Below are 25954 nucleotides of genomic sequence, written 5' to 3'. Positions count from 1 at the left end.
GCCACAGGAACGCCAACCCCAGCATTTTAAAATTTCAGTTGGCCTCGGGCTGCCGCTTCAACCCCAACCCGGCCACAATCCAGCGATCGGGATGGGGCCTGAGATCGCAGGAAATGGCAGCCGGAGGGTGGCTTTTCGGCATGGGGCTCGCATTCCGGTATCGGAGGTTCGATCGATCCATCCATCAATGGAGTAATGGTATTTACTGAACACTTACTGGAAGGAGTCGGAGGGGTTCAGGATACCGCTTCGCCTTCACCATCCCATGGTAGAGCAAGCAGGAGGGGGCCTGATGTTGGAGGGAATGGAGGCTGATGGTTCCAGAACCCAAGGGGATGCTTCAAAGTACTATATGGGGCACTACCATTATGGCAGACAAGGAGGACAGCCGATGGCAACTCAGCATTCGGCTGCACGACAAGCCTAATGAGACTGCCTTGCTTAAATGGCCATGCTGTTCTCTGCTATTCCAAGGCAGCTCAGACCTGATAAAGCATTTCTGCGAGTGGAGATGTGATGGGGCAGATGGAGGAAGGCAATGTGTACAAGGGGGGTATTAGAAGGATTTGAGAGGGAGTGCCAGAAAGTGCCTTATAAGACAGAGGAACTTCAGGGAAATCCTTTGGTCCCACATAGGTTTCTAAGAAAGGTTAAAAGCCCCAGATACAGAAGACCATCCACTAGTCAGAACTGTGCATAAACTCAAACTCCTTAGAAGGATGCATGTCTACTCCAACAGACAAAGAAAATAAATCTGGGCCCCCCCAGATATGAATAACAGCTGCAGGAGACAGACACAAAATGGAAGAAGGGGCTATAACTGGAATTACCTGACCTTTCAGTGCTTGGTAATTCTCAGATTATAGCCTTATTGCTGAAGCTAAATTCTATCAGTCTCTACATCAATACTGGCTTTCAAGATTTCTCCAATAACCCCAACCAGAGATGCTAGAAAGACATAAAGAACTGGAGAGTGAGAAGCAACCAATATCATTTCATCTGCCTTCCATCAGGATCATATTTATACCATTTCAGGTCGATGAGAAACGGTTCTATCTTTTAAAACTTCCAAAACAGGAAACTGCACTGATCTGTTCGGGATAAATCAATGGTACTTAATGGGTGCTTACTGGGTGCAGAGCACTGCAGAAAGGGCATAGACCTAGGAGCCGGAGCACCTTGGTTCTAATTAGTACAGTGCTAAGCGCTAAGTATAGTGCTAAGTGCTTAGTACAGTGCTCTGCACACAGTAAGCGCTCAATAAATACGACTGAATGAATGAATCCCAGCTCTGCCATTGGTCTGCTGTGTGACCTTGGGTGAATCACCTAAGTTCACTGGACCTCAGTTTCCCCATCAGTAATGTGGAGATGAAATTCCAGTTCTCCCTCCTCCTTAGACTGGGAGCCTTATCTGGGATAGGGACTGTGTCCAACCTGATTATCTTGTATTTATCCCAAAGATGAGTAAACACTTAATACCACGCAGCGTGGCTCAGTGGAAAAAGCCCAGGCTTGGGAGTCAGAGGTCACGGGTTCTAATCCCAGCTGTGTGACTTTGGGCAACTCACTTGACTTCTCTGTGCCTCAGTTCCCTCATCTGTAAAATGGGGATTAAGACTGTGAGCCCCATGTGGGACAACCTGATTACCTTGTATCCCCCTCCAGTGCTTAGAACAGTGTTTGGCACATAGTAAGCGCTTAACAAATGCCATCATTATTATTATTTTTTTCATTATTATTATTACACTCAGGGAGCATACAATTCAATACGGGAGGCTAGGCATTTTGTAATTTTCATCTGCTCAATCTCACAACCACTCCCACTGACAGCACACCCTGAGGCAGGTGCCTTCCCTGCTTGTTGTCTGAAGCCTGCCCTGAATATGCATCTGCCTTGGGTTTTTTTTCCAATCGATCAATCAATGGTAATTATTGAGCATTTTTTTGCACGGGCCACTGTAATAAGGACTTGGGAAAGCACAATTTGGTTGGTAGATTCGATCACTGCCCTCAAGAAGTTTACAGCATGGAGGGAGAGTTATGACATTAAAATCAATTATAAGTAAGGGAAGGACCAGAGTATAATGATATGTATGTAAGTGGGTGGGGATGGGCTGAATACCTACGTGTATGGGTGAAGAAGTAGTTGGGGGATAGGAGCTTAGTCAAGGAAGACTTCTTGGAGGAGATATGATTTTATTAGGGCTCTGAAGGTGGGGAGAATGGTGGTCTCTCTGCAATGGAGGGTAAGTCGACCGGCCGGCTGAGGGGAGCCGCTCTCCCCCTCGTCCCCCTCTCCATCCCCCCCATCTTACCTCCTTCCCTTCCCCACAGCACCTCGATATATGTTTGTACATATTTATTACTCTATTTATTTATTTTACTTGTACATATCTATTCTATTTATTTTATTTTGTTAGTATGTTTGGTTTTGTCTCCCCCTTTTAGACTGTGAGCCCACTGTTGGGTAGGGACCGTCTCTAGATGTTGCCAATTTGTACTTCCCAAGCGCTTAGTCCAGTGCTCTGCACACAGTAAGCACTCAATAAATACGACTGATTGATTTATTCATTCAATCACGGGGCTCGTCCCCCTCTCCATCCCCCCCATCTTACCTCCTTCCCTTCTCCACAGCACCTGTATATATGTACATATGTTTGTACATATTTATTACTCTATTTATTTTACTTGTACATATCTATCCTATTTATTTTATTTTGTTAGTATGTTTGGTTTTGTTCTCCGTCTCCCCCTTTTAGACTGTGAGCCCACTGTTGGGTAGGGACTGTCTCTGTGTGTTGCCAATTTGTACTTCCCAAGCGCTTAGTACAGTGCTCTGCACATAGTAAGCGCTCAATAAATACAATTGATGATGATGATGATGGAGGGATGAGTAGGTTCCTGGTAGGAGGGAGAGTGTAAGGAAGGAGTCAATGGTGGGTAAGGTGAGGGGGCTTGCAGGCCAGAAACAAAACTTTGCTGTGATATAGCCTCAAGGTTAGGGGAGGAAGAGGAGAAGTGAGAAGGGATGAAGAGCAGAAAGATGAGAGACTCAAACCTACTCACATCAACAGCCTCCTTCCAGCTGAGGACTTGAGGGCAGCAGAGAACGAACCACAGTTCCAGGTGCTAAATTTACCCCACATGAAAAAAATACCCAAGTGACCCACTGCTATACAGTTATCAATTTCAACTTCTAAATCTTTTCTTTTGAATGTGAGACAAGGAACAGTTCTGATTTCTACAGTTCATTTTTCTTCACCATATATACATATGTACATATATGTACACATAGTATTTGGAGAAGAAAAATGATCTGTGCAAATAATAATAACGATAAATGCATAAAATATTTGCAGAAATGGGTCTGAGATTATTTGAATGAAGTTTGGATTATCCTTATATAACTTCACTCAGCTCATTTACCATTTCTCCAAATTCATTCAATCGTATTTATTGAGCGCTTACCGTGTGCAGAGCACTGTACTAAGCGCTTGGGAAGTACAAGTTGGCAACATCTAGAGATAACCAATTTAATTCCAGTCTTAACTACTGAAGTGTCTGTTCAAATACAGGGAGGTTTATTTTCTTTTTGGTAAACACACTTGAGTCGTTCCGCAAATATAAAATAATCGCGTGATAACCGTCCCTGAAAGGTGAGGTAGGATCATCTCCATTTCACAACGGGGCCACTGGAAACAAAAGACGAAATGATGTGACTCCTGACAAAGAGAGAATCTGCCCCAACTGGGATCCAAATTCTGGGCAGTTTGAATTTCTGAAATGTAACTTCATGCCACCGCATAACCTCTAGGACTTCAGGGATTCAAACACCTACCTGATATGGTGCCGGTAACCTGGGGATCCCTTTGAAATAACATTCTACGGGGATGAGAACTGGCATTTTCAACAGCCCCTACCACCTATCTAATTCATCTTGTCTACATACAGTTACCATTTGAATGCCAATACGCTTTCCCTGTAAGACCCAGCTTAATTCATTTGCATCACCCAGTATTTAGAGAACTGCCACTATGCTGTCAAAGTCTAATTTTATGAGAAGTCTGCTGGGTCCAGTGAAATCAGATGCCTTGAAAAAAACAGCAGAATGTTACGATTCATAAACAGAAATCTACAGTGACACTGACCTCACAAAGGGCTCAGAACAGTGCCAGAGCTGAGAACAGTGCTTCGCACATAGTAAGCGCTTGTCTATTTATTTATTTTATTTTGTTAGTATGCTTGGTTTTGTTCTTTGTTTCCCCCTTTTAGACTGTGAGCCCACTGTTGGGTAGGGACTGTCTCTATATGTTGTACTAACTTGTACTTCCCAAGCGCTTAGTACAGTGCTCTGCACACAGTAAGTGCTCAATAAATACAATTGATGATGATGATGATGATGAATACCATCATCATTATTATTATTACCCAAATTCTTTGGCTATCATCGGTCACTCTGCCCTGCACAACAAAATAACATGCTTGCACTTGTCATTCTTAGCTGAGAAAGAATGCAAAACTTTCAATTGAACTTTGGAAAAATCGGAAAAATACTCCAGATCATCTAGGCTACCTGACTGATCTGAAAAGACATTCCCCAAAAGGACGTGGATCTTTCCAACTCTGCTTGAACTTGGTGCTTTCGTATCTGTATGTCACTGCCCCACCGGGCAGAGCAGATGCAGCTACTGTTACACTTCAGCACTTAAGTAAAGAATGGATTCCTATGTTCGAGACACAGTCTAAAGGCTGAAAGAGAAGGAAGTATTTTCAGCCCATAGGGTTTTATTTCAAGTCCAGACAGTTTCATTTCTGCTGTTTTCCTGGGTTGAGAAAGAATCAAATTAATCCACTGTGTATTTATCCAGATTGATACTAAAGCAACCAAATCACCCTCCTTTAATAATTTTAAAATACATCTCTTTGTGGCTTGAATCCATCAACAATTCTTTTGGTACCAAAAGGCAATTGAAAAAGGTTAGTGAAAAAATGTCAGTGTTTCCTTAGTGCATTGAAAATGGACTTTCATGGAAGGGAACTGTCAAATAATCCAACTTAAAACAAATCCAGTCATTTCATCCTTTGGCCCATCATTTTTCTCCTCACATTTGCCAATTATTAACGGCATCTGTAGTTTCTCTAAAAGGCTTCCAGCCTTTCATTTCTCTCCCTACATGATCCCGCAGCTAAGTCATAATGTTGAATTCCTTATATCACATTCATTTTCTTGACAACTGCCTGATGGAATATACAAGACCCAGCATAAAAAGTGAGCTTGAAGAAAAAGGTTCAATACCAGACGAAACAGCTGAAATACAGAGGAATAAGAATTAAAGCTGTCCAGAATTGTCCTTTTATTTAAAGCCCACTCTGAATTTTACATCATTCTTTAACAGTAAAGAGGACAAGAACTCCAAGGGTTGGGAAAGCAATTACCAATGGTGGCTCCCTTGAAATTAGGACCAAGTCTCTTCAATACCCCCTCTCAGGGTCACACCTGAAGAGTTTCCAGTACTCTACCAGTCTGGACTATGGGAGGGAGAGTCAAGCAGAGGTATACCCATTCCATTTGGAGGTTGGCCAGTGGCTAGCGAGTGGAAACCAATCTGCTACGAGTCAAAACTTCCCCGTGTTGGGCAGCAGGATGGGAGAGAATCACGGGCAGAGACTCAAGTTGACTGCACAGAGACAATGGTAAACCACTTTTGTATTTTTACCAAGAAAACTCTATGGACACGCTACCCGAACGATTTCAGATGGAGGTGGGGCACTCTGGAAGAGATGGGACCACGGTGTCACTATGGGTTGGAGACAACTCGACGGCGTAAGACAAGACCCTTCAGTACAATGTCAAACAAAACTAATTAAAAAAACCACAACTAGCAAAAGTCCTTCATCTTTGCTAAGATTTCTCCATGCCAAGAGATCCGCAACATGACACATTCAATTTTACAACCTCGTCAGAACTGGGTGTATTGGGTCAAAATGAACTGGTTAATTTTAAATCTAAGGCAATTGGTCTCGAGCTTCACCCACCTGGTTTCCAGAGGATGAAGTCTCCTTTTGCAAGGAATAAGAACTGCAGCATTCACGCAGAAAGAAAAACTCAGCTAATTCGAAAATGCTGAGAGGTCAGTGCACTGCCTCAGACAGGGTCCCAATTTACTGATGCCAGAGCGGCACACCAGAAAGTGGGAAACTATGATCCCCACAGCAGGCAAAAGGAATAATTTGGGGTATCTATTCTCAAAATCTTACCAGGGCAAGACATACAAGATAATTAAAAAATCACTGCCTACAAAGACAGTCAGGATGGTCCAGATGAAAGCCCTCAGGTGAATGTGTTTCAACCAAGCGGTTTACAAATAAGAACAGTACATGGTGTGAAGGAACTGTTGGTGTATCCAAGGTACAATGGCCCAGTTCAGACTCCATGATAGTCAGTGAAATCTCGGCTACGTTAAAATCCGTAATTCAAGCTCTTCAGCATAAGATCACCTCCTTGACTCATGAGAAAAAAAAAATTGGGTGAAGTCTCTTGATTGGGACACTGTTAGGTTCTGTATTGTTTCCAAAGGGAGTAACTAGTGTCCCATCCTGGACAGGGAGCTGGCTCAGTAAAGATTTTTTGCAGATCGTTAGGATTGAAACTCCATTTACACTGAGTTCAAAGTTTTCATCCTCACTGTTTTTTGCTTCATTTGGTGCATCCTGATACCCTAACTTCAAAGCAAAAGATGAATACGCACTGAACTGGAAGGAGTCAGACACTTGCTCTTCTTTTTTTTTTTTGTTTAATGGTATCTGTTTTACACTTATTATGTGTCAAGCACTGTTCTGCTGGTTCAATCTCTCATCCTATCCTGACTGGATTACTGCATTAGCTTCCTTTCTGATCTCCCATTCTCCTGTCTCTCCCCGCTTCAGCCTATACTTCACTCTGCTGCCCGGATTATCTTTGTATAAAAACCACTCTGGGAATGTCACTCCCCTCCTCAAAAATCTCCAGTGGTTGCCTGTCAACCTTCGAATCAAGCAAAAACTCCTCACTCTCGGCTTCAAAGCTCTCCATCACTTCGCCCCCTCCTACCTCACCCCGCTTCTCTCCTTCTCCAGCCCAGCCCGCACCCTCCACTCCTCTGCTGCCGCTAACCTCCTCACTGTGTCTCCTTCGTGCCTGCCCCACCATCAACCCCTGGCCCAGGTCCTTCCTCTGGCCTGGAATGCCCTCCCGCCACACATCCACCAAGCTAGCTCTCTTCCTCCCTTCAAAGCCCTACTGAGAGCTCACCTCCTCCAGGAGGCCTTCCCTGACTGAGCCCCCCCATTTTTCCTCTCCTCCTCCCCTCCCCATCGCCCCCCCGGCCTACTCCCTTCCCCTCCCCACAGCACTTGTATATATTTGTACATATTTCTCTATTTCATTACCATATATTTACTATATTTGCTTAATTGATGATGTGTATATAGCTATAATTCTATTTATTCTGATGGTATTGACACCTATCTACTTTTTTTTTGTCTGTCTCTCCCCTTCTAGACTGTGAGCCCGTTGCTGGGTAGGGACCGTCCCTATATGTTGCCAACTTGTACTTCCCAAGCGCTTAGTACAGTGCTCTGCACACAGTAAGCGCTCAATAAATACCACTGAATGAATGAATCACTCTGTGTGCAGAATGAATGTTCTATGAGCTAGGAGACAATCAGGTTGGACATAGCTCCCGTCCCTCATACGGCTCACAGTCTAAATCAGAGGGAGTAGGATTTAATCCCCATTTTACAGATGAGGGAACTGAGCCACGGAGACGTTACGTGACTTGCCCAAGGTCACCCCACAGACAAGAGGTGAATCCGGGATCAGAACTCAGGTCCTCTGATTCCCAGGCCTGTGCTCTTTCCACCAGGCCAAGCTGCTTCTCCAGTGTGGCTTAGTGAAAACAACACTTTCCACCCCAGTCCAACCTTAAGCAACAACAGGAGTTAAATAACGCAGAGACTCTCAAGGAGAGTTGGACACATGGCACATTTTTGGTCATCCTAGAGTCGTGGATCCTATATGCAAAATGAGGTATGCCCAATTTTGCAGGGGAGATGCGACACTGAAGCCCAAAGTCCTTTAAGGCACGAGTTAAAACAGGTCTCATCTCGGGCCCGAGCAGAAACCTAATCAGTAATGGGAAGCAAGGAAATGAGAAGGAAATAGCCGTGTTGAGTTTTTACAGAATGGGAGCAGGAAAAAATATACCATCAGAGGGCCCTACGGCAATCTGACCTGATGGCAGCAAGTAAAAGAGAAAGACCATGCACTGTGTCATTAGAGCTTGAAGGTCACTGATCCATTCCAAAGAAAAAAGACCTCGAAGGAGAGAAGAGGTTTCAGAAACACCGTGGGGAGAGGGCGGTCATTCACCTGCTTGATTTTGTTGCGTGAGTTGGTGATGCGCTCAGTGATGCTCTGGTACGTGCGGATGGCAGTCGTCAGCTCGGTGTAGTGCTGAACAATCAGCTCGTCCAGGTCCCTATCGCACTTCTCGTAAGCCTCTTCCAGCCGGCCCTTCTCATTCTCTCGGTCTTCAACATTATCGCTGGAGGAAAGAGTCCTAATGACACAAAAGGAGAGAGGGTCAGGGTCACAATTTACCCACAGAGGAGCCCTAATGCACAGCTCCTGCAATCAGTTACCAAAGGAAGGTGTGGAAATCTCTTCACTGGAGATAATAATAATAATAATAGTATTTGTTAAGAGCTTAGTACGTACCAACCACTGTTCTAAGCACTGGGATAGATACAGGGTTATCAGGTTGTCCCATGTGGGGCATACAATCTTAATCCCCATTTTACAGATGAGGTAACTGAGGCACAGAGAAGTTAAGTGACTTGCCCAAAGTCACACAGCTGACAAGTGGAAGAGCTGGGAGTAGAACTCACGACCTCTGACTCCCAAGCCTGTGCTCTTTCCACTAGGCCACCCTGTTTCTCTGCCCAACCACACTGCATCTCTACCCTGAGATCTGAGATCTTTCAGAGCAGTCCATCCAACCGGACTCATAACAATAATCGTAATGATATTAATTGAGTGCTTACTGTGTTCAGAGCTCACTACTAAGCGCTCAGGAGAGTACGATATAACAGAGTTGGTAGACAAGTTCCCTGCCCACAAGGCCCTTACAACAACAACACTGTGGTATTTGTTACATGTTTACTAACTGGCAACACTCTACTAAGCGCTGGTTAGATCCAAGTCTTCTAATTCCCAGGCCTGGAGCTATTTCCCCTAGATGGTCTACCCTAAACTATAAGAGTGGGTTACATAAGGTCTAGAAGATCCTTTCCGGGCACGGGAATCTAAATTGTAAAGCAAGTCAGTCACTCTGTTACTCTTGTCCCAGTAAAATAAAGAAAGGTTTATACAGCTCAGCAATAACCTGGAGGGAGTAAAGCTGATAAGCTTATTAAAAAATCTATCAATATCCTACAACAATACAAGTCAGAGACCCTAGTTTCCGCTATCATCTTATTTCCTCTAAAACTTTTTTTTGCACTTAGCACTATATTCCGAAATGAAAGGCAGGGGGAGGGGAGAGCCTTTTCCTCTTATCTGTTAGTTGCCATGATTTACAGAGGTTCATTAAATTGCCTCAGATTTGTCAGCATGTACATTCACCACGGTTTATTTCATCTTTCTTTTTAATTTTGGGTGGGGGGGTGGGCTGAATATCTTAGACACGGGAAGATGGATGCAATCAATTACAAGCCCATCATTAAAGCCACTTTAAGAGATGGACTGTCAGCAAATCAATTGCTAACCCACTCTCATATACCTCCAAATAGAAAACTGAAGTTTACTCCAAGATGCCATTTAGAATAGGAAATCTCAACACAGGCATTATTTTATACACTAAACGTACCACCTACCCATCACTGGTAGGGGAAAATTTGCTGGCACTGGCATGTACAAGTGCAGTAATGCCTTACTCTAAATGAACCTCTGACGACTCTGGATTTCCATTTTTTAATCTGAAATGTTTTATTCAAAAACATGAATCCAGAGGTTAAGAATGCAAACCCTCCCCTTTGAATATTCTTAAAAAAGACACATTTGGTTTTAAGGTTTCTCGAACAAGAGCTGACTGGGTTGTCTAAAGACCAGGTTTCCCAGTAGCATGCTTTTACAGTCCAGGTAGATTGCACATGGGATGATAAGGGAGAGACTGGGAATTTGGTGAAGGAGTAGAACAAAGCCCAGGGAGTATGGAGAGTGGTCATCTTTAGCTTAAAAGTACTACAAAAAGAGGGAAAATGAGAAGTTCGGGTGATGGAGAAAAAGACAACCATCAATGCTAGTGACCAGAGTACCCAAGCCAGTCTTAAGTGGCTGCTTCCAGGATGCATAACTCTGCTCTATAAATCTGAAGGTTTACAAGCTGCTGGTCTACAGCAAAGCAAGATCATAAAACAGCTTCATGTGTTCAATTGTCCCATAGGGGATAGTTTCTGAATATTTAACTCCGCCTTGATGCCATTGAGGAGTAATAAAAAAAATGTCAACTGAACGCTTGAGGCTGAACTGGATCAATTCCTCATTTTTCCTCTGTTTTACATGTTTCTCTGTCTCTCTTTCTGGGAGAAAGAGTATAAACTATTTCCAACCATTTATATTACTAGTAGAACAGCCATTACAGAAAATGTCATACCATCAAGGATCCGTTTCTTCTGGATCTACTGTCAGTACAACAAATTACAGGGGAGTGATGGGGTATTCTGAAAATGGAGGGGCTTTTGGAATGCAGACTTAAGAGTAAACTGTTTCCGTGCAGGCTTCTCCTCCGATTTTCAAGTTCTGAGGAAACGTAGCGCCACGACGAAACGAATGAAACATAAGCCCTCCCGCACTTTTCTCCCCATATGTGGCTTTTATCCCAACCCTGAATCAGGGCAGTTTTCAGATTTTCCCCGAAGTCAAAATTACAGCAGCAGGAACCGAACGTCTTGAAAAACCAAGTAGCTGAGGATAAGGTTTGAAATCTTACAGGTGTGAATGAATCAAAGCAACATCAAGAAGCTTAAAACGGTATCACATATAGGGATGGTAATAACTGTCTAGACACCTGAAATCAATCCAGCAGCATGAGAGCTTTAGAGCAATATACTCATTTAGAAACTAATCGCTGCGTCGCTTCCAAAGGGGGACGATGAAAAAAAATCGGTTTGGTCTAGTGACTAGGGTGTCGGGAGCTTTAGAAATCGAGTCCCAGTTTTCCCTCCCACTTGGGCAAGGCATTTGTCTCTCTGGGCCTGCTTCATTTTTGGTGAAAAAGGGGCTGGAAACAAAGACCTTTTTTCCCTGGATTCAGTAAAGCGAAATAACAAATAGAAGTCTGAAAAGTCAGATGCAGCAGCAGACCCATGCAAAAATCAGAAACTGTCTGTCATCCGTGTTGATGAGCTAACCAGAGAATAACAGCCAAACGAAGAGGCTGAGAATTATGGAAACCCCAAATCCCGGTATTTTTATTCCACACCTGGCTGCAAGTCATGTAGAAATCAAATAACTAATCAAATGGTCAGTTTCTAGGCTCGCCAAAGGACTTAAAGGATCTGCCTCCTAATTTACCATTTCTCTCTGCCCTAGACAATTCCTACTGTCCAGCCTATTGCCTAGAGAGAGAGGGAATGATCAACTGGGCAAATGTGACCCACTCAAAAGCAAATACCAACCAGTAATTGGGAACTCTCCGTTGTGCTCTAGTAGTAAGAACACTGAATCCAGGATAGGCAGCAGGGTTTATTGAGCAATATGGCTAGCAGGAGGGCGGACACTTACAAGTTCAAAGTTTGAGTCTTCCGAAGTTTTAAGTCACACTCGGCTTTGGGGTCTTCCAGCCTTACTTTCCAAAGAGAGTGACAGGCAGGGAAATTCAAAATGTGCGATGGGTGTACACGGGTGAGTCTCCAACAGTGTGTTCCACAAAAAGCTGACTGTCAACCATAAGAGCTCTATATAAATAACTGTGGAGGGCCAGAAGTGAAAGGGTTTGCCAGTTCCTTTTCTTCCACCAGTTCCTGTTTAAGTGCAGCAGGTCAAGTGGCTTGAAAGGAAAATAACCAATCTCCACCACTGGCTTTCAACTGCTGTACAATTTTTCTTTCACTTTGGAACTCACTCAGTTAGCAAATGTATACATGCCAGTGTACCCCTGAACGGACGGAAGGCAGACCAGTGACAAAATAAACCCAGACAGCTTTGGAAGTACGACCAATTTCTCAAAAAGCGTGATCCGTCGTTCAAAAGGAAAAACAACCACCTAGGGTATGGCACAGAGTAGTGTGAATCAAAAATAACCAAGTTCTGCCTTCCCACCACTGCGAAAGGCCAGGGCAGCACACTAACAAGGAATTCTCATTCCATCACAAAAAAATCCACAATGGTCAAATTCCAAGTACCATTTGTGAAATACACATCTCTGTCCAGTGATCTTAGACATTTCATTGCAACTCTGGGCAAAAACCATCTCTACAGATGCTCCCGAATATTCACCCTTGAACATTCTGCACAGTACCTGGTATCTCTGCACGTTACCGACTTGTACTTCTCAAGTGCTTAGTACAGTGCTCTGCATACAGTAAGCACTCAATACAACTGAATGAATAAATGAATAAGGGGTGCTTAGAATACATAAGACACTGAAGAACAGCAAGACTCAGCTCCAGAGATCAGTTAGAGCGCGACTTTAGCAATGAATGGTCCTAATTCACAGAATACCAAGTGGTTCTCAACAACTCACGTGTTTTGCTCGTCTGAGAACCTGCATGGCTTAGTGGAAAGTGCATGAGTCTGAGAGTCAGAGAATAATAATAGTAATGATTTTCGCTACATGCTTACTCTGTACCATAATAATAATAATGATGGCATTTGTTAGCGCTTACTATGTGCAAAGCACTGTTTTAGGAGCTGGGGGGGATACAAGGTGATCAGGTTGTCCCATGTGGAGTTCACAGTCTTAATCTCCATTTTAAAACTGGAGATTAATGGTAATCTAATTAATGGTAATGGTAATGATAAATGGTAATCTCAGTTACCATTTTACAGATGAGGTAACTGGGGCTCAGAGAAGTTAAGTGACTTGCCCAAGGTCACACAGCAGACATGTGGTGGAGCCAGGATTCGAACCCATGACCTCTGACTCCAAAGCCCGTGCTCTTTCCACTGAGCCAACTGTACTAAGTGCTGGGTTAGATACAAGGGAATCAGGCTGGACACATTCCCTGTCCCACATGGGGCTCACGGTCTTAATCCCCATTTTACAAATGAGGTCGCTGAGGCACAGAAGTTAAGTGACTTGCCCAGGGCCACACAGCAGACAGGTGGCAGAGCTGGGATTAGAACGCACGTCCTCTGACTCCAAAGTCTGTGCTCTTGCCATCCACCTTCAGCAACAATGTATACACGCATTCAATGATTCATTTGGTCACTTCACGCTAATACACTGAAGTTACTGACCACTACATCCTTGTTCTTGCTCTGACTATACCTACGTGATTGACATCTGCTGCTCCGCTTCGCCCACAGCAGGGATTATGTCTTTGGCAGGTGGCTGTGCTTACCAGAACAGTAAGCACTAAAATACCATCGACTGATCTGATTGACAATTGAGTGCAATACAGACCAGTGTGGCCAAAAGTTCCTGCCTGTTTGGAACTTCACTTAGGAACCTAATCGTTAAGAAGTGTGACCTAGATAACACTATAGCATTACTTATAGCCACGGCCGATTTTCTCTTGACCAAGGAGTTCATTTCTTAGCACCGAATCCCCAGTTTTTCCTTCACCTAATACTGTAGTTCAATAAAAGCTTTGTATGAGCCCAAGTTCGATAGTCCTTAGAGTCAAAACCACCTCCAAGTCCTCCACCTAAACAAAACTGGAATCTCACAAAGAGACCTGGTCCTTCCATCTATGAAGCCCGCTATGTTCAGTTCTTGGGTTTTATTCGGGTAGTAATACGAAACCTTAGACCTGACCTAAACTCCGGGCGTCTGCTGCAATAAGCATCTCCCCGCTTTAAAAGACCAAGTCCCAGCCTTTGATGATGGGAGCTTTATTTGATTGCCAGAAACAGCCTTCCAACGTGGCTATTCAAGTTCCATCACCTTTCAGCTGGAGCACGATGTCCTGCTGAAATGGCATACGACTGTTTTGAGGGGAGAGATCCCTGGCAGATGAAAGCTAATCAGCCACCGGCCAACCTTTCTACTTGTGTCGGATCCATCTTCCTTCATTTGGAGGACACCCAGAAAACCTCTTCTTCCCAGGTTCCAATGAAACAAGGGAAAACATTGTCTGCAACTGGTTCTCGGTCACTCAATGAGTGACCCAGGCTGGTGACCGGACACAATCGATGGCCCTGGGCAGTTGGCCAGGTTCTACACCTCGCAACCTATGGGTTGAGAGAAGTACAAACCTGACCCAAAGTATTTATCTCAAACTGCAATATAGTTTGGCAACCAATGCGGTATTGACATCGACAAACATCAACGGTCATTATGACTAGTGTACACAACTACATGCTAATCCAAACAAAAACAAAGTGCAGTATGGATATTGACAAACAGCAGGAGTCATTTAGACTGGTGCAGGCAACTTTACACTAACACAAACAAAAAACAAAATGCAGAATTGATATTGACAGATAGCAGTCATTACGAGTCGGGTACACACCTTTACACTACCCCAAACAAAAACACCACCACAGAAACCCATAGATAATAATAATAATAATAATGGCATTTATTAAGTGCTTACTATGTGCCAAGCACTGTTTTAAGTGCTGGAGAGATACAAGGTAATCAGGTTGTCCCACGTGGGGCTCACATTCTTATTCCCCGTTTTACAGATGAGGGAACTGAGGCACAGAGAAGTTAAATGACTTGCCCAAAGTCACACAGCTGACAATTGGTGGAGCCGGGATTTGAACCCATGACCTCTGACTCCAAAGCCCGTGCTTTTTCCACTGAGCCACGCTGCTTCTCAGATGTTTTCTGAGATCTTTTCTCTGCCTGGATGGCAGATCTAAACCTAAAAGCTAACACCCAAAAGTGCTTGGGTTAACTTGAGTTATCTACCACAACACACTTGGGTAGCAAAATGACTTAGTTTATGGGTAGAATCTAATGGATTTCTTCATATTATATTTTATTGAAATCACAGCATTATCCACAGGGCCCCATGATTTGATTCAAGCAGTGCAAGATATGGCCTGCCCCTCAAAAGGGGTACAATTTAATTCAGATAAGGGCATGTGTTAGGAAGATAAACTGGTTTCCAAGCATATTTCACCTCCGGTGTGAAAGCATCCTTGGGCTGCTATTACTACTAATAATAATTATGGCACTCATTAATAGCTTATTATTTACCAAGCATTCACTTTACTAGAAGCTGGGGTAGATACAAGGTAACTCAGACACATTCCCTTATCCCCCATGGGGACTCACAGTCTTAGCCAAAGTGAGTGGAATTTAAACAATAATTATGGTACTTGTCAAGCACGCACTTTGCGCAAGGCACTGTACTAAGTGCTGGGGGAGATATCAGCAAATCGGGTTGGATCCAGTCCCTGCCCGACGTGGGGCTCACAGTCACAATCCCCATTTTACAGATGAAGTAACTGAGGCCCAGAGAAGTGACTTTCCCAAGGTCACATGGCAGACACATGGTGGAGCTGGGATTAGAACCTATGATCTTCTGACTCCCAGCCACTTGCTCCGTCCACCACGCCGTCTGCCAGAAGTCCATTTTACGGATGAGGACACCGAGATCCAGAAGTTAAGTGACTTGTCCATGTCACAGTAAACAAGAGGCGGTGCTGAGATTAGAACCCAAATCCTGGGGCTTCCAGATCCTTTTTTCACTAGGGCCCGCTGCTTAAACAACTTGAGGAAATACAAAATTTGAGAGTCAATTCCATACAAAGGGGACTCAACCTACACAGAACAACAGCGTCAACTATTGTTGCGGCTCCCTAGAGTATTTAACAGCAGAATTAACTTCTTCAGTAATCTGCCGCATTTTAACATCTTTCGGCCACAATCCCCAGGAATCTCAACAGGCCAGGACAAGCGCAATGCCACACCCAAAGCACTGCAAATGATCCTAACCTGCGTAGAAAAGGGAATGACTTTTTCCGGCTTCTGAATGGACTCTTCATTGCCAGCAATAGTATTTACTATGTGTTTACTGTGTGCAGAGCACCACACTTAGCGCTGGAAAAAAATACCCAGATGAGAATTAGACATGGTTCCTGTTCCTCAGGGTACTCATAATCTAAGAGGACCTGAGACTCTAATCTCAGCTCAACTACTTGCCTACTGAGTGACCTCGGGAAGTCACAAACTTCTCTGTTACAGGAAATGTCAAATAGGAATTAAATACTTCTCCCTGTGAGCTTTATGTGGGACGAGGACTGTGTTTGCCCTGATCTTGTATCTACCCTGTAGATACATCCAATAAGCACTTAGATACCAAACTTAAATCTAGGAATGAGGGTCATCTATTAGTTACTTTGCTTTCAATAGCTATAGGAGTCTTTTTAACATGAAAGGGTGGTAGTCCACTGCAATTTTCTGTGACCCTCAAAATAGTCTTCTGAATCTCCATTTTGGGATTACCGTTTGTTCCTCACTTTCCCCCACAGGTCTTCCAGAGGCAGACAGTGGAGGGAAAGTACCACCTAGGTGGAGTTCTCAAAAATACATATATAAATGTTGAATTATCCTGCATTAAGTCAGGACAGCACTTAGACCGACTCAGGCAGATAACTAAGTCTGGCCAAGACGACAATAGCACAGACAGGCTGGTTTCAATTGTAAAACAGCTGTAAGGCTGAACTATAGCTGTTCCCACTGCTTAATTCTTTCGAATGACTAGACTATGGTCGCAATGAGTGGTGGGAATGCTTACTGCTTAGCATTATCATCACCATCATATTTACCGAGTGCCTACATGATGAGAAGCACTGTATCAAGCATCTGGAAGAGTCCAAGAGAAGCCAGACACAGGGTAACTGTCCTCCAGGAGTTTACAATCTAATTGCAAATTAGGGTCTTTAGAGACAAAATAGTCCATTTAACACAGGCAAAACCAGGCAAAGTTATTCTTAAAAAAGTCTCACTATCCGGATTTTTCTAAACTCCAGGGAAGTGAAAACATAGCAGGAGGGAGTGAGGAAGATAAAGGGAGCTCTATATTTGCCATTTTGAGTTGGTTCATGTAATTAGAGGAATGCACAAATTAATGAGAGACTCGCAACTGGAATTAAGGAGAACCTGGGGCCGACAGATTTAGTAGTTACGATTTAGGAGTCCACCCACATGCAAAGGATAGATGAATACACCAGAAAGAGTGTGAAAAGAAGAGAGCGGGTGAGAGAAGGGAGGTAGAAAGAGCGCATTTTAGTTGGGGCTACACTAGCAAATTATCTGGATAATCAAACACCAAAATGCACTCCTAAAATATCTTGATAATGAAACGCTCACAGAACATTTTTGGGGTCCGTCTCTTTTTGGGGGGCCTGAATAATTATCTGGATAAATGCTGACTTTGACACAGGCTACAGTTGCTCATTAGGATTAAGCTATAATCTGAAAAATGTATTCTTTTTATTGTTCATTTCTGTAATCTTCACCTCTTTCCAGATTTGAAAATATTGGCAGGCCAGCCCTCTAAATTGCAACTTACAACGACAAGTTCTAGTGAAAAAGTTTTCCCGTGAACCAAGACCACTTTCCATCAAGTCAATACAAACAGATCCATTTCATCCCAAGTAACAGTAAACAATTTCCCATTTAATGTCAATTGAAAAATCACTGGTGTCTTGCTCTAGACAGCACTTAATGCCAATTACTCCACACAGCACAAGTGGTTTTTCAATATTTCAATTAACTCAGCTATACAAAACACTTCTGGTGACAATGAGCTATAACTCATATGACCACCAAAAAGGGCCATTTTCCAAGTTTTAAAGTTGCTTTCTTTAAGCAAAGCATGAGTTAGACAAATAACTCTAGTGAGAGCTGTGAAGTACTTCTTACAAAGACTTTCTGAATATTAAATGGTGAATTAAAACTTCATATATTCATGATAAACATTTCCCTAATTTAAAAAAATACATCAGAAGAATTTTGAAAATCTTTCTTGAAATGGGGAGGGAGGAAAATGAAGTAGTCTGGCTTTAATGATCCAATCTGGTAAAATACGTGACTTATTTGAAAATTTAAAAAGAAAAAAAAAGTTTGGTCCATCCTAAACAGAGACCTCCAGACTGAGATCTGGACACTACAAAAATCCTTTAACTGCTGAGCTGGACTTTATCCCACTTTACTCAAAACCCAGTTGCAATGATGAGAAAGGTAACAAAATTGCACTGTTTATATTACTTCCATCAGCGCTGCAAGGATATATGGCAAGGAGAAAGTGGATTAAAATAAATTGCAATGAAAACACTAATCCTTAAGGTTTCACCATTAAGTTCTCTCCCACCTCACGTAATAATAATAATAATGGTATTTGTTAAGTGTTTCCTATGTGTCAAGTACTGTTCTAAGCACTGGGATAGACACAAGGTAATCAGGTGGCCCCACATGGGGCTCAGTCTAAATCCTCATTTTCATCATCATCAATCGTATTTATTGAGCGCTTACTATGTGCACAGCACTGTACTAAGCGCTTGGGAAGTACAAATTGGCAACATATAGAGACAGTCCCTACCCAACAGTGGGCTCACAGTCTAAAAGAGGGAGACAGAGAACAAAACCAAACATACTAACAAAATAAAATAAATAAATTTTCAGGATGAGTTAACTGAAGCACAGAGAAGTTAAGCGGCCTGCCCAAGATCACGCAGCAGACAAGTGGTAGAGCCAAAATTAGAACCCACAGCTTGTGACTCCCAAAGCCCATGCGCTTTTCACTGCCACGCTGCTTCTCTTGTCACCTTTCTTCACTTGTCTCTAATATAACAAAAGAGTCGTGGGTCTGAATTTGTCCAAGAACTTTCTGTTAGAAGACTGAAATCCAACCACTCTGACAATCATAAAACAACAAATAAAGGGGTAATTCCCAAATCAGATGGGTAATAAGTACAATTGAGAACAGGAAGGTCGCCCAGCTGCTGAAATGTGGCTCATCCCAGGTGGCTTCTTCACGAGACACCTGGGAATATAAATTTACTTTGGTTAATGTCTGTCTCCCCCTCTGGACTGTAAGCTCGTTGTGGGCAGGGAACGTGTCCGTTTACTGTTATACTGTACTCTCCCAAGCACTTAGTACAGTGCCCTGCACACAGTAAGCACTCAATAAATAGTACTGAATGAATGAATGAATCAGCTCCAAGCAAAGTCGCTGTCTCCTGGTCCAGAGATAATCCCTTAGGGAGACAGGGACATTCCAAGGCCCCTAGGTTTCCAGAGAAATTGGATGCTTTCAACAGAAAGGAAAATTCCAGATGAGACTAGCCCCCACCCCATCCCCATGGGTTCCCCTTGAGACCACAATTAGCTCTTAGTTTCAAAGCCCTACTGGGAGCTCACCTCCTCCAGGAGGCCTTCCCAGACTGAGCCCCCCTTTTCCTCTCCTCCTCCCCATCCCCCCACCCTACCTCCTTCCCCTCCCCACAGCACTTGTGTATATTTGTACAGATTTATTACTCTATTTTACCTGTACATATGTATTATTCTATTTTTTTAATGATGTGCATATAGCTTTAATTCTGTTTGTTCTGATGATTTTGACACCTGTCTACCTCTTTTGTTGTCTGTCTCCCCCTTCTAGACTGTGAGCCCGTTGTTGGGTAGGGACCTTCTCTATATGTTGCCGACTTGTACTTCCCAAGCGCTTAGTACAGTGCTCTGCACACAGTAAGCGCTCAATAAATACGATTGAATGAATGAAAGAAATTCCTCTCACAACTATTACATCATAACAGCAAAAGGGACTATTTTCAATTTCACCATCTCTCTCTGCCCCTTGCCATATTAGGACAGTGCTCTGCACACAAGAGAGCACTCAATAAATGATTGATTGATTATGGAGAAGCTAAGGGAGAGTGAATAGTCCAATAGCCCACAGCAGAAAGAAGAAAACTCTTGGAAGCAGCTTGGCCTAGTGGGAAAAGTACAGGCCTGAGAGTCAGAGAACCTGGGTTCTAATCACAGCTCTGCCACTTGCTTACTGTGTGATGTTGGGCAGGTCATTAACTTCTCTGCCCTTCAGCTTCCTTAACTGTAAAACGGTGGTTCAATACCTGTTCTCCCTCATACTCCACCTGTTAGCTCCTCGTGGGGAAAATGTCCAACCTGATTAACTTCTCTCTACACCAACACAAATACCATAAAATAGAAGAAATAACTAGGAATCAACCACACGCCTCACTCCAAGTTTATTTGATTACAGCACAAGAACTGAGATGTTTAAAATCAAAAGAAGTCCTAAGCACTAGGCTCTGAAGCCGCTATAGCCACACACCTTGGTCCATATGGTTAAAGGAAGGTAGACAGGAAAAAAAATGCAGGGCTATATCTAAATTATAAATTCATTTTGCAGTGTTACATCACAAACCCTCCAGGGATATCAGAGTCTCCCACGTTAGAGAAGGCAACTGTTTAAAAGGTTGAACTTCAAAAGCAAAATTTTAATAAAGATGGTATTTATTATGAGCTTACGCTATGCCATGTACTCTATCAGATTCAATGCAGTCCCTGTCCCACATGAGGTTCACAGTCTAAGAGGGACGGAGAACAAGTATTTTATCCCCATTTATATAATAATGACGGTATTTATTAAGCTCTTACTATGTGCCAAGCACTGTTATAAGCACTGAGGAAGAAGCTGAGGACCACAGCAGTTAAGTGGCTTACCCAAGGCACACAGTAGACAAGTTGTAGAACTGGCATTAGAACCCATATCTCATTCATTCATTCAATTGTACTTATTGAGCACTTACTGTGTGCAGAGCACTGTACTAAGAGCTTAGAAAGTACAAGTTGGTAACATATAAATACGGTCCCTACCCAATAGCGGGCTCACAGTCTAGAAGCGGGAGACAGACAACAAAACAACACATATTAACAAAATAAAATAAATAGAATAGTAAATTCTACTATTCCTAATCTCCTAATTGCTTGTCCTGGGCTCTTTCCACTATACCTCATGGCTTAGGTCTCTGGTCATATTCCCTTCCTGCTACAAGTCAGACAATAGAACAGCACATCTATTCCTTCAAAGACCTGACTGAAGTCTGGACTTCGCTCTGCAAGCACTCAAAACCATGAAATTTCACAGGTGTCAAAAATATGTGGCTTTTTGAAATCCCAACTTTTGTAAGGACATACAGGTTGCCAACACTTGAGCCCTAAACTGTCTTCAATCCTCTATGACAGAAGTACCTGTCTCTGAAACCTCAATTCCAAGATTTCAGGAAGTTCTTCTCAAGTCACAATCAAAGTTTGTCTTCCCCATGAAACCAGCTATTAAAGGCCAACTCATAAAAAAACAGTTAATTGGAAAGAGAATCACCTAACTGTATGAGGCAGACATATTCCCCAATTAAAAATCTGACAAGGTCTCACAAAAATACAACAGCATCTCCAAAATGCCAGCTAGCTTGTTTCTAGTGTACGAACGCTGCCTCCACTAACTTCAGACGAAACAAAAGGTTAGAAAAAAATCAATATAAATGCAGGCGAATGTCTCCTCTAAGAAAATAGCCCCAAATTGTACATCAGCAGGTGGCCACCCTTTGTCCATCCAATTAATTCACTTTGAAAGAGCCTTATGAAAATATTTGAGAAGCAGAGTGGCTCAGTGGAAAGAGCAAGGGCTTGAGAGTCAGAAGTCATGGGTTCTAATCCCGGCTCCATCACTTGTCAGCTGTGTTACTCCGGGCAAGTCATTTAACTTCTCTGTGCCTCAGTGACCTCATCTGTAAAATGGGGATTAAGACCGTGAGCCCCACGTGGAACAACCTGATCACCTTGTAGCCACCCCAGCACTTAGAACAGTGCTTCGCACATAGTAAGCACTTAACAAATGCCATTATTATTCTTATTCAGAGCCACTCAAGGATGTGTCAATCAATCAATCAATCGTATTTACTAAGCGCTTACTGTGTGCAGAGCACTGTACTAAGCGCTTGGGAAGTACAAGTTGGCAACATATAGAGACAGTCCCTACCCAACAGTGGGCTCACAGTATAACAACGATGTGACCTGAGCGTATTTATGACACCTTTGCTGAGTGTGTTTCCATCAGCTGAATTTACAAACCGTTCAAAAGCCCTCTTTTCCCCGGCTCGCTCACTCACTCTGTATCTTCTCCGTACTTCAATCTGTGACCTTAGGACCCTTTTTTTGCCTCCTCCCCAATCCTGCAGCACTTATGTACATATCTTTAATTATACACTATAAATGACTTCTTTAGTCCTATTACTATCCATCTCCCCCTTTAGACTGTAAGCTCATTACGGGCAGAGAACATGACCGCTAATTCTGTTATATTCTACTCTCCCAAGCACTGAGTACTTGCTCTGCACCTAGTAAGCAATCAAATATAATTGACTGATCGAAGATTATGAAGCACCTTGCGGACATAACGAGCTTTAAGCTCCCAAAACTGGGTCCCAGCTGTGCTCTGATGCCCGCACACTCCGCTCCTCTGACGCTAACCTCCTCACTGGGCCTCGTTCTCACCTGTCCCGCCGTCGACCCCCGGCCCACGTCCTACCTCTGGCCTGGAATGCCCTCCCTCCTGACATCTGCCAAACTAGCACTCTTCCCCCTTTCAAAGCCCTCCTGAAAGCTCATCTCCTCCAGGAAGCCTTACCAGACTGAGCCCCCCTTTTCCTCTGCTCCCCCTCTCCACTGCCCCTACTCCCTCCCTCTGCTCTACCCCCCACTCCACAGCACTTGTGTATAGATGTACATATTTATTATTCTATTTATTAATGAGGTGCATATATCTATAAGTCTATTTATTTATCCTGATGCTATTGAGGCCTGTCCTTTTGTTTTGTTGTCTGTCTCCCCCCTTCTAGACTGTGGACCCGTTGGGTAGGGATTGTCTCTACTTGTTACCGAATTGTACTTTCCAAGTGCTTAGTCCAGTGCTCTGCACACAGTATGCGCTCAATAAATACGACTGAATGAATGAATATCCTGACCCAGATTAACTAGTTCTAGCAGCCAGTGCTCCTTTCACAAAGTTCTTCCCTTAGTGCTCTCTCTCTGGTCAGGGGCTGAGGCTAGAGACAAGTCTCAGGCCCACTCATAACTACCAATTTCCAATTCAACCTTATCTTTCGGGATGATATCTGTCGGGGGGTTTTTCTTCCCCAAAAAAGATCAAGTAGAAAGAGCTGTCAGGATGAACCAAGGACAGAGGTAAATGCCTATATAAAACTGAATCTAGTTTTGACATATAATTTGCTAATTAGGTATCCGGGAGCTCTTTCCAGGATCAATGACTAAACGTACATATCCCTGGAATCTATCCCAGTTGGGCCCCTTCCACAACCAACTCACTTGTTCATCAGGGATAAGGCCAGTGACTTATTTGCGTTTCTGCCAATGATGTCCATGGCAAATCCTGCTTTTTTTCTGCAGCTCTCCAAGATACAGAGATGCCATGCCAACATCTTCCTGGCATCCTCAGCCAAAACACTTATATTTCTTAGCTTCTCTCTCTGGCGAGACACCTGGGAACATACACTGAATTTGCTGGAATATCGTTCTCCAAGGATGACACCACAGCCTGAAGTGGCAGGGAGGAACAATGGCAAGTTGCACTACTGGCCTGGCTACCCAAATGAGGGCCAGAGCCACTCTAATGATGAGATCCGGGTTCTAATCCCAGCTTCACTTCTGGGTGGCCTTGAACAAACCAATTAACCTCTCTGTGCCTCTATTTCCCTAACCTGTAAAATCAACGCTATTTCTGTGCACTGACTGTGTGCTGGGCATTGTATTTTGCACTCTGGAAAGAACAACAGAGTTGGTAGATATGTTCCCTGCCCTCATCGAGCTCACAGTCTTGGCGGTGGAGAGGGAGGGGGAATTATGTCTATTACTCACAGGAATTTTGCAAGCATGACTAAGGGAATAATGTGAAAATACTTTAAGCACGTAAGAGAAAAAGTGTCTGGGATGCTAAGTAGCATTGTTTTCATTTTCTACCCATAAAAATACTCATTTGGGATTATCTGCCGAAATTAGGCTTACAGTGACCTAATCCCTCAGGAGTATTACAGTACCCAGGAAGAATGGAGACTGGTGATTTGTCATGGACACATTTAACAAGCCTGATTTGGATAGACTTTTCTGTTAATGTTCAGAGATTCATGGTCATAACGTAAGAATATTCCTTTTCTCTGGATGAAATTTTCTGAATTACTAAAACCTGTTAAACTGACTAGCAAATTGTTGCGGTGCAAAAATAAATCATCCTTCTACATGTTGATACAGGAAAAGAAATTCCCCCTGAGTTAATGCACCATTAACTTGAAATAATGGGTGCCCTCCACAGGGTTGTGACTACTTCTTATTGGGCTGCACTGTTACTAATCATATTTAATACATTACCTATTTTTGTTTAGAATACCACAGAGCATGCTGTAGCTGATGGTACATTTGTGAAACAGGTTTATTTTACCAGCAACACAACCAACTTTTTTGATGAGGGACAGCTGTATTGACAAAGCAGGGGGTTTATAAATTGGAGCAGAAGTGGACGTGCTTTTTTATTTCTTCTCAAAACTACCTGTCTGCATTCACTTTTTTCGCACTCTTTTCTCTTTGTGTTATCATCCCAAGGCAGTACTCAACACACAGAACGGCTTCACTTGCCAGAAACCGATCAGAAGCCAAAGTGACACCAACTGGCCCCGTTTCTCTCCTCCCATCTGAAGAGCAGAGAAGTGGAGCGTTGGAAGATTCCTTTGGTTTATTTACAGCTTTTCAACCAGGCTAAAGTTCATCGCTTACAGGATTTAGGGCTTGAAATCTATTTCCTCAGGAAGTCACCTGCCAAGAAGGAATAATGAGAGGCAGCTTGGCTTAGTGGAAAGAGGAAGGCTTGGGAGTCAGAGGTCATGGATTCTAATACCGGGTTCGCCACTCGTCAGCTGTGCGACTTTGGGCAAGTCACTTAACTTCTCTGTGCCTCAGTTACCTCATCTGCAAACTGAGGATTAAGACTGTGAGCCCCACGTACAACAACCTGATTATCTTGTATCTATGCCAGAACTTAGAACAGCGCTTGGTACATAGTGAGAGCTTAACAGATACCACCATAAACATCATTATTATTATTAACTGCTTTTGGAGTGGGTGGTTAGATAAGGGGGGGAAGGAAATTTGGAGAAAAGAAGTTGTAAATATGGGAATGTCTCAATCAAACCATCCTGCTTATTGAGCACTTATTGGGTGCAAAACACTATACTAAGCACTTAGGAGGATACTGTATAACAGAGTTGGTAGGGATGTTCCTTGCCCATAAGGAATTTGGAGTCTAGAGTCTACAGTCTCCTGCCTTGCTACTGAATGTCACCCCTGGGACCTTAGGCGACCCAAAGTTTGGTTCCTCTTGGGGCCTGGGATGAACCTTGCCATCAGGCCATGAGCCTTGTGATCCGAGGGGCCCAGCCTCGGAGCAGCGTGGCTCAGTGGAAAAAGCGCGGGCTTGGGAATCAGAGGTCGTGGGTTCTCATCCCGGCTGCTCCACTTATCAGCTGTGTGACTCTGGGTAAGTCATTTAACTTCTCTGTGCCCCAGTTACTTCATCTGGAAAATGGGGATTAAGACTGTGAGCCCCAGGTGGGACAACCTGATCACCCTGTGTCCTCCCCAGTGCTTAGCATTGAGTAAGCGCTTAAAAAATGCCATCACTATTATTATTATCATCATTAT

The 25954-nt window shown here is 43.3% G+C and overlaps 1 protein-coding gene across 3 annotated transcripts in view; it reads right to left on the bottom strand.

Moving 5' to 3' along the window:
* The window catches only part of EXOC4 (exocyst complex component 4), a 628131-nt gene that overhangs the window by 600404 nt on the left and 1773 nt on the right, over window positions 1–25954 (bottom strand). For 2 of the 3 annotated variants that reach the window (XM_038752201.1, XM_038752203.1), the window contains exon 2: window positions 8413–8602. In XM_038752201.1, the coding sequence (XP_038608129.1) occupies window positions 8413–8602 (190 nt within the window). Of the gene's footprint in view, window positions 1–3840; window positions 4039–8412; window positions 8603–25954 lie in introns of those variants that run through there. The other variant, XM_038752202.1, reaches the window with a different exon arrangement.

The sequence above is a fragment of the Tachyglossus aculeatus genome, chromosome 10, assembly GCF_015852505.1.
Source record: "Tachyglossus aculeatus isolate mTacAcu1 chromosome 10, mTacAcu1.pri, whole genome shotgun sequence".
Classification (NCBI taxonomy): Eukaryota; Metazoa; Chordata; class Mammalia; order Monotremata; family Tachyglossidae; genus Tachyglossus; species Tachyglossus aculeatus.
The sequence above is the reverse complement of the archived record's forward strand: the minus strand, read 5'-3'. Positions and strand labels throughout refer to the sequence as shown.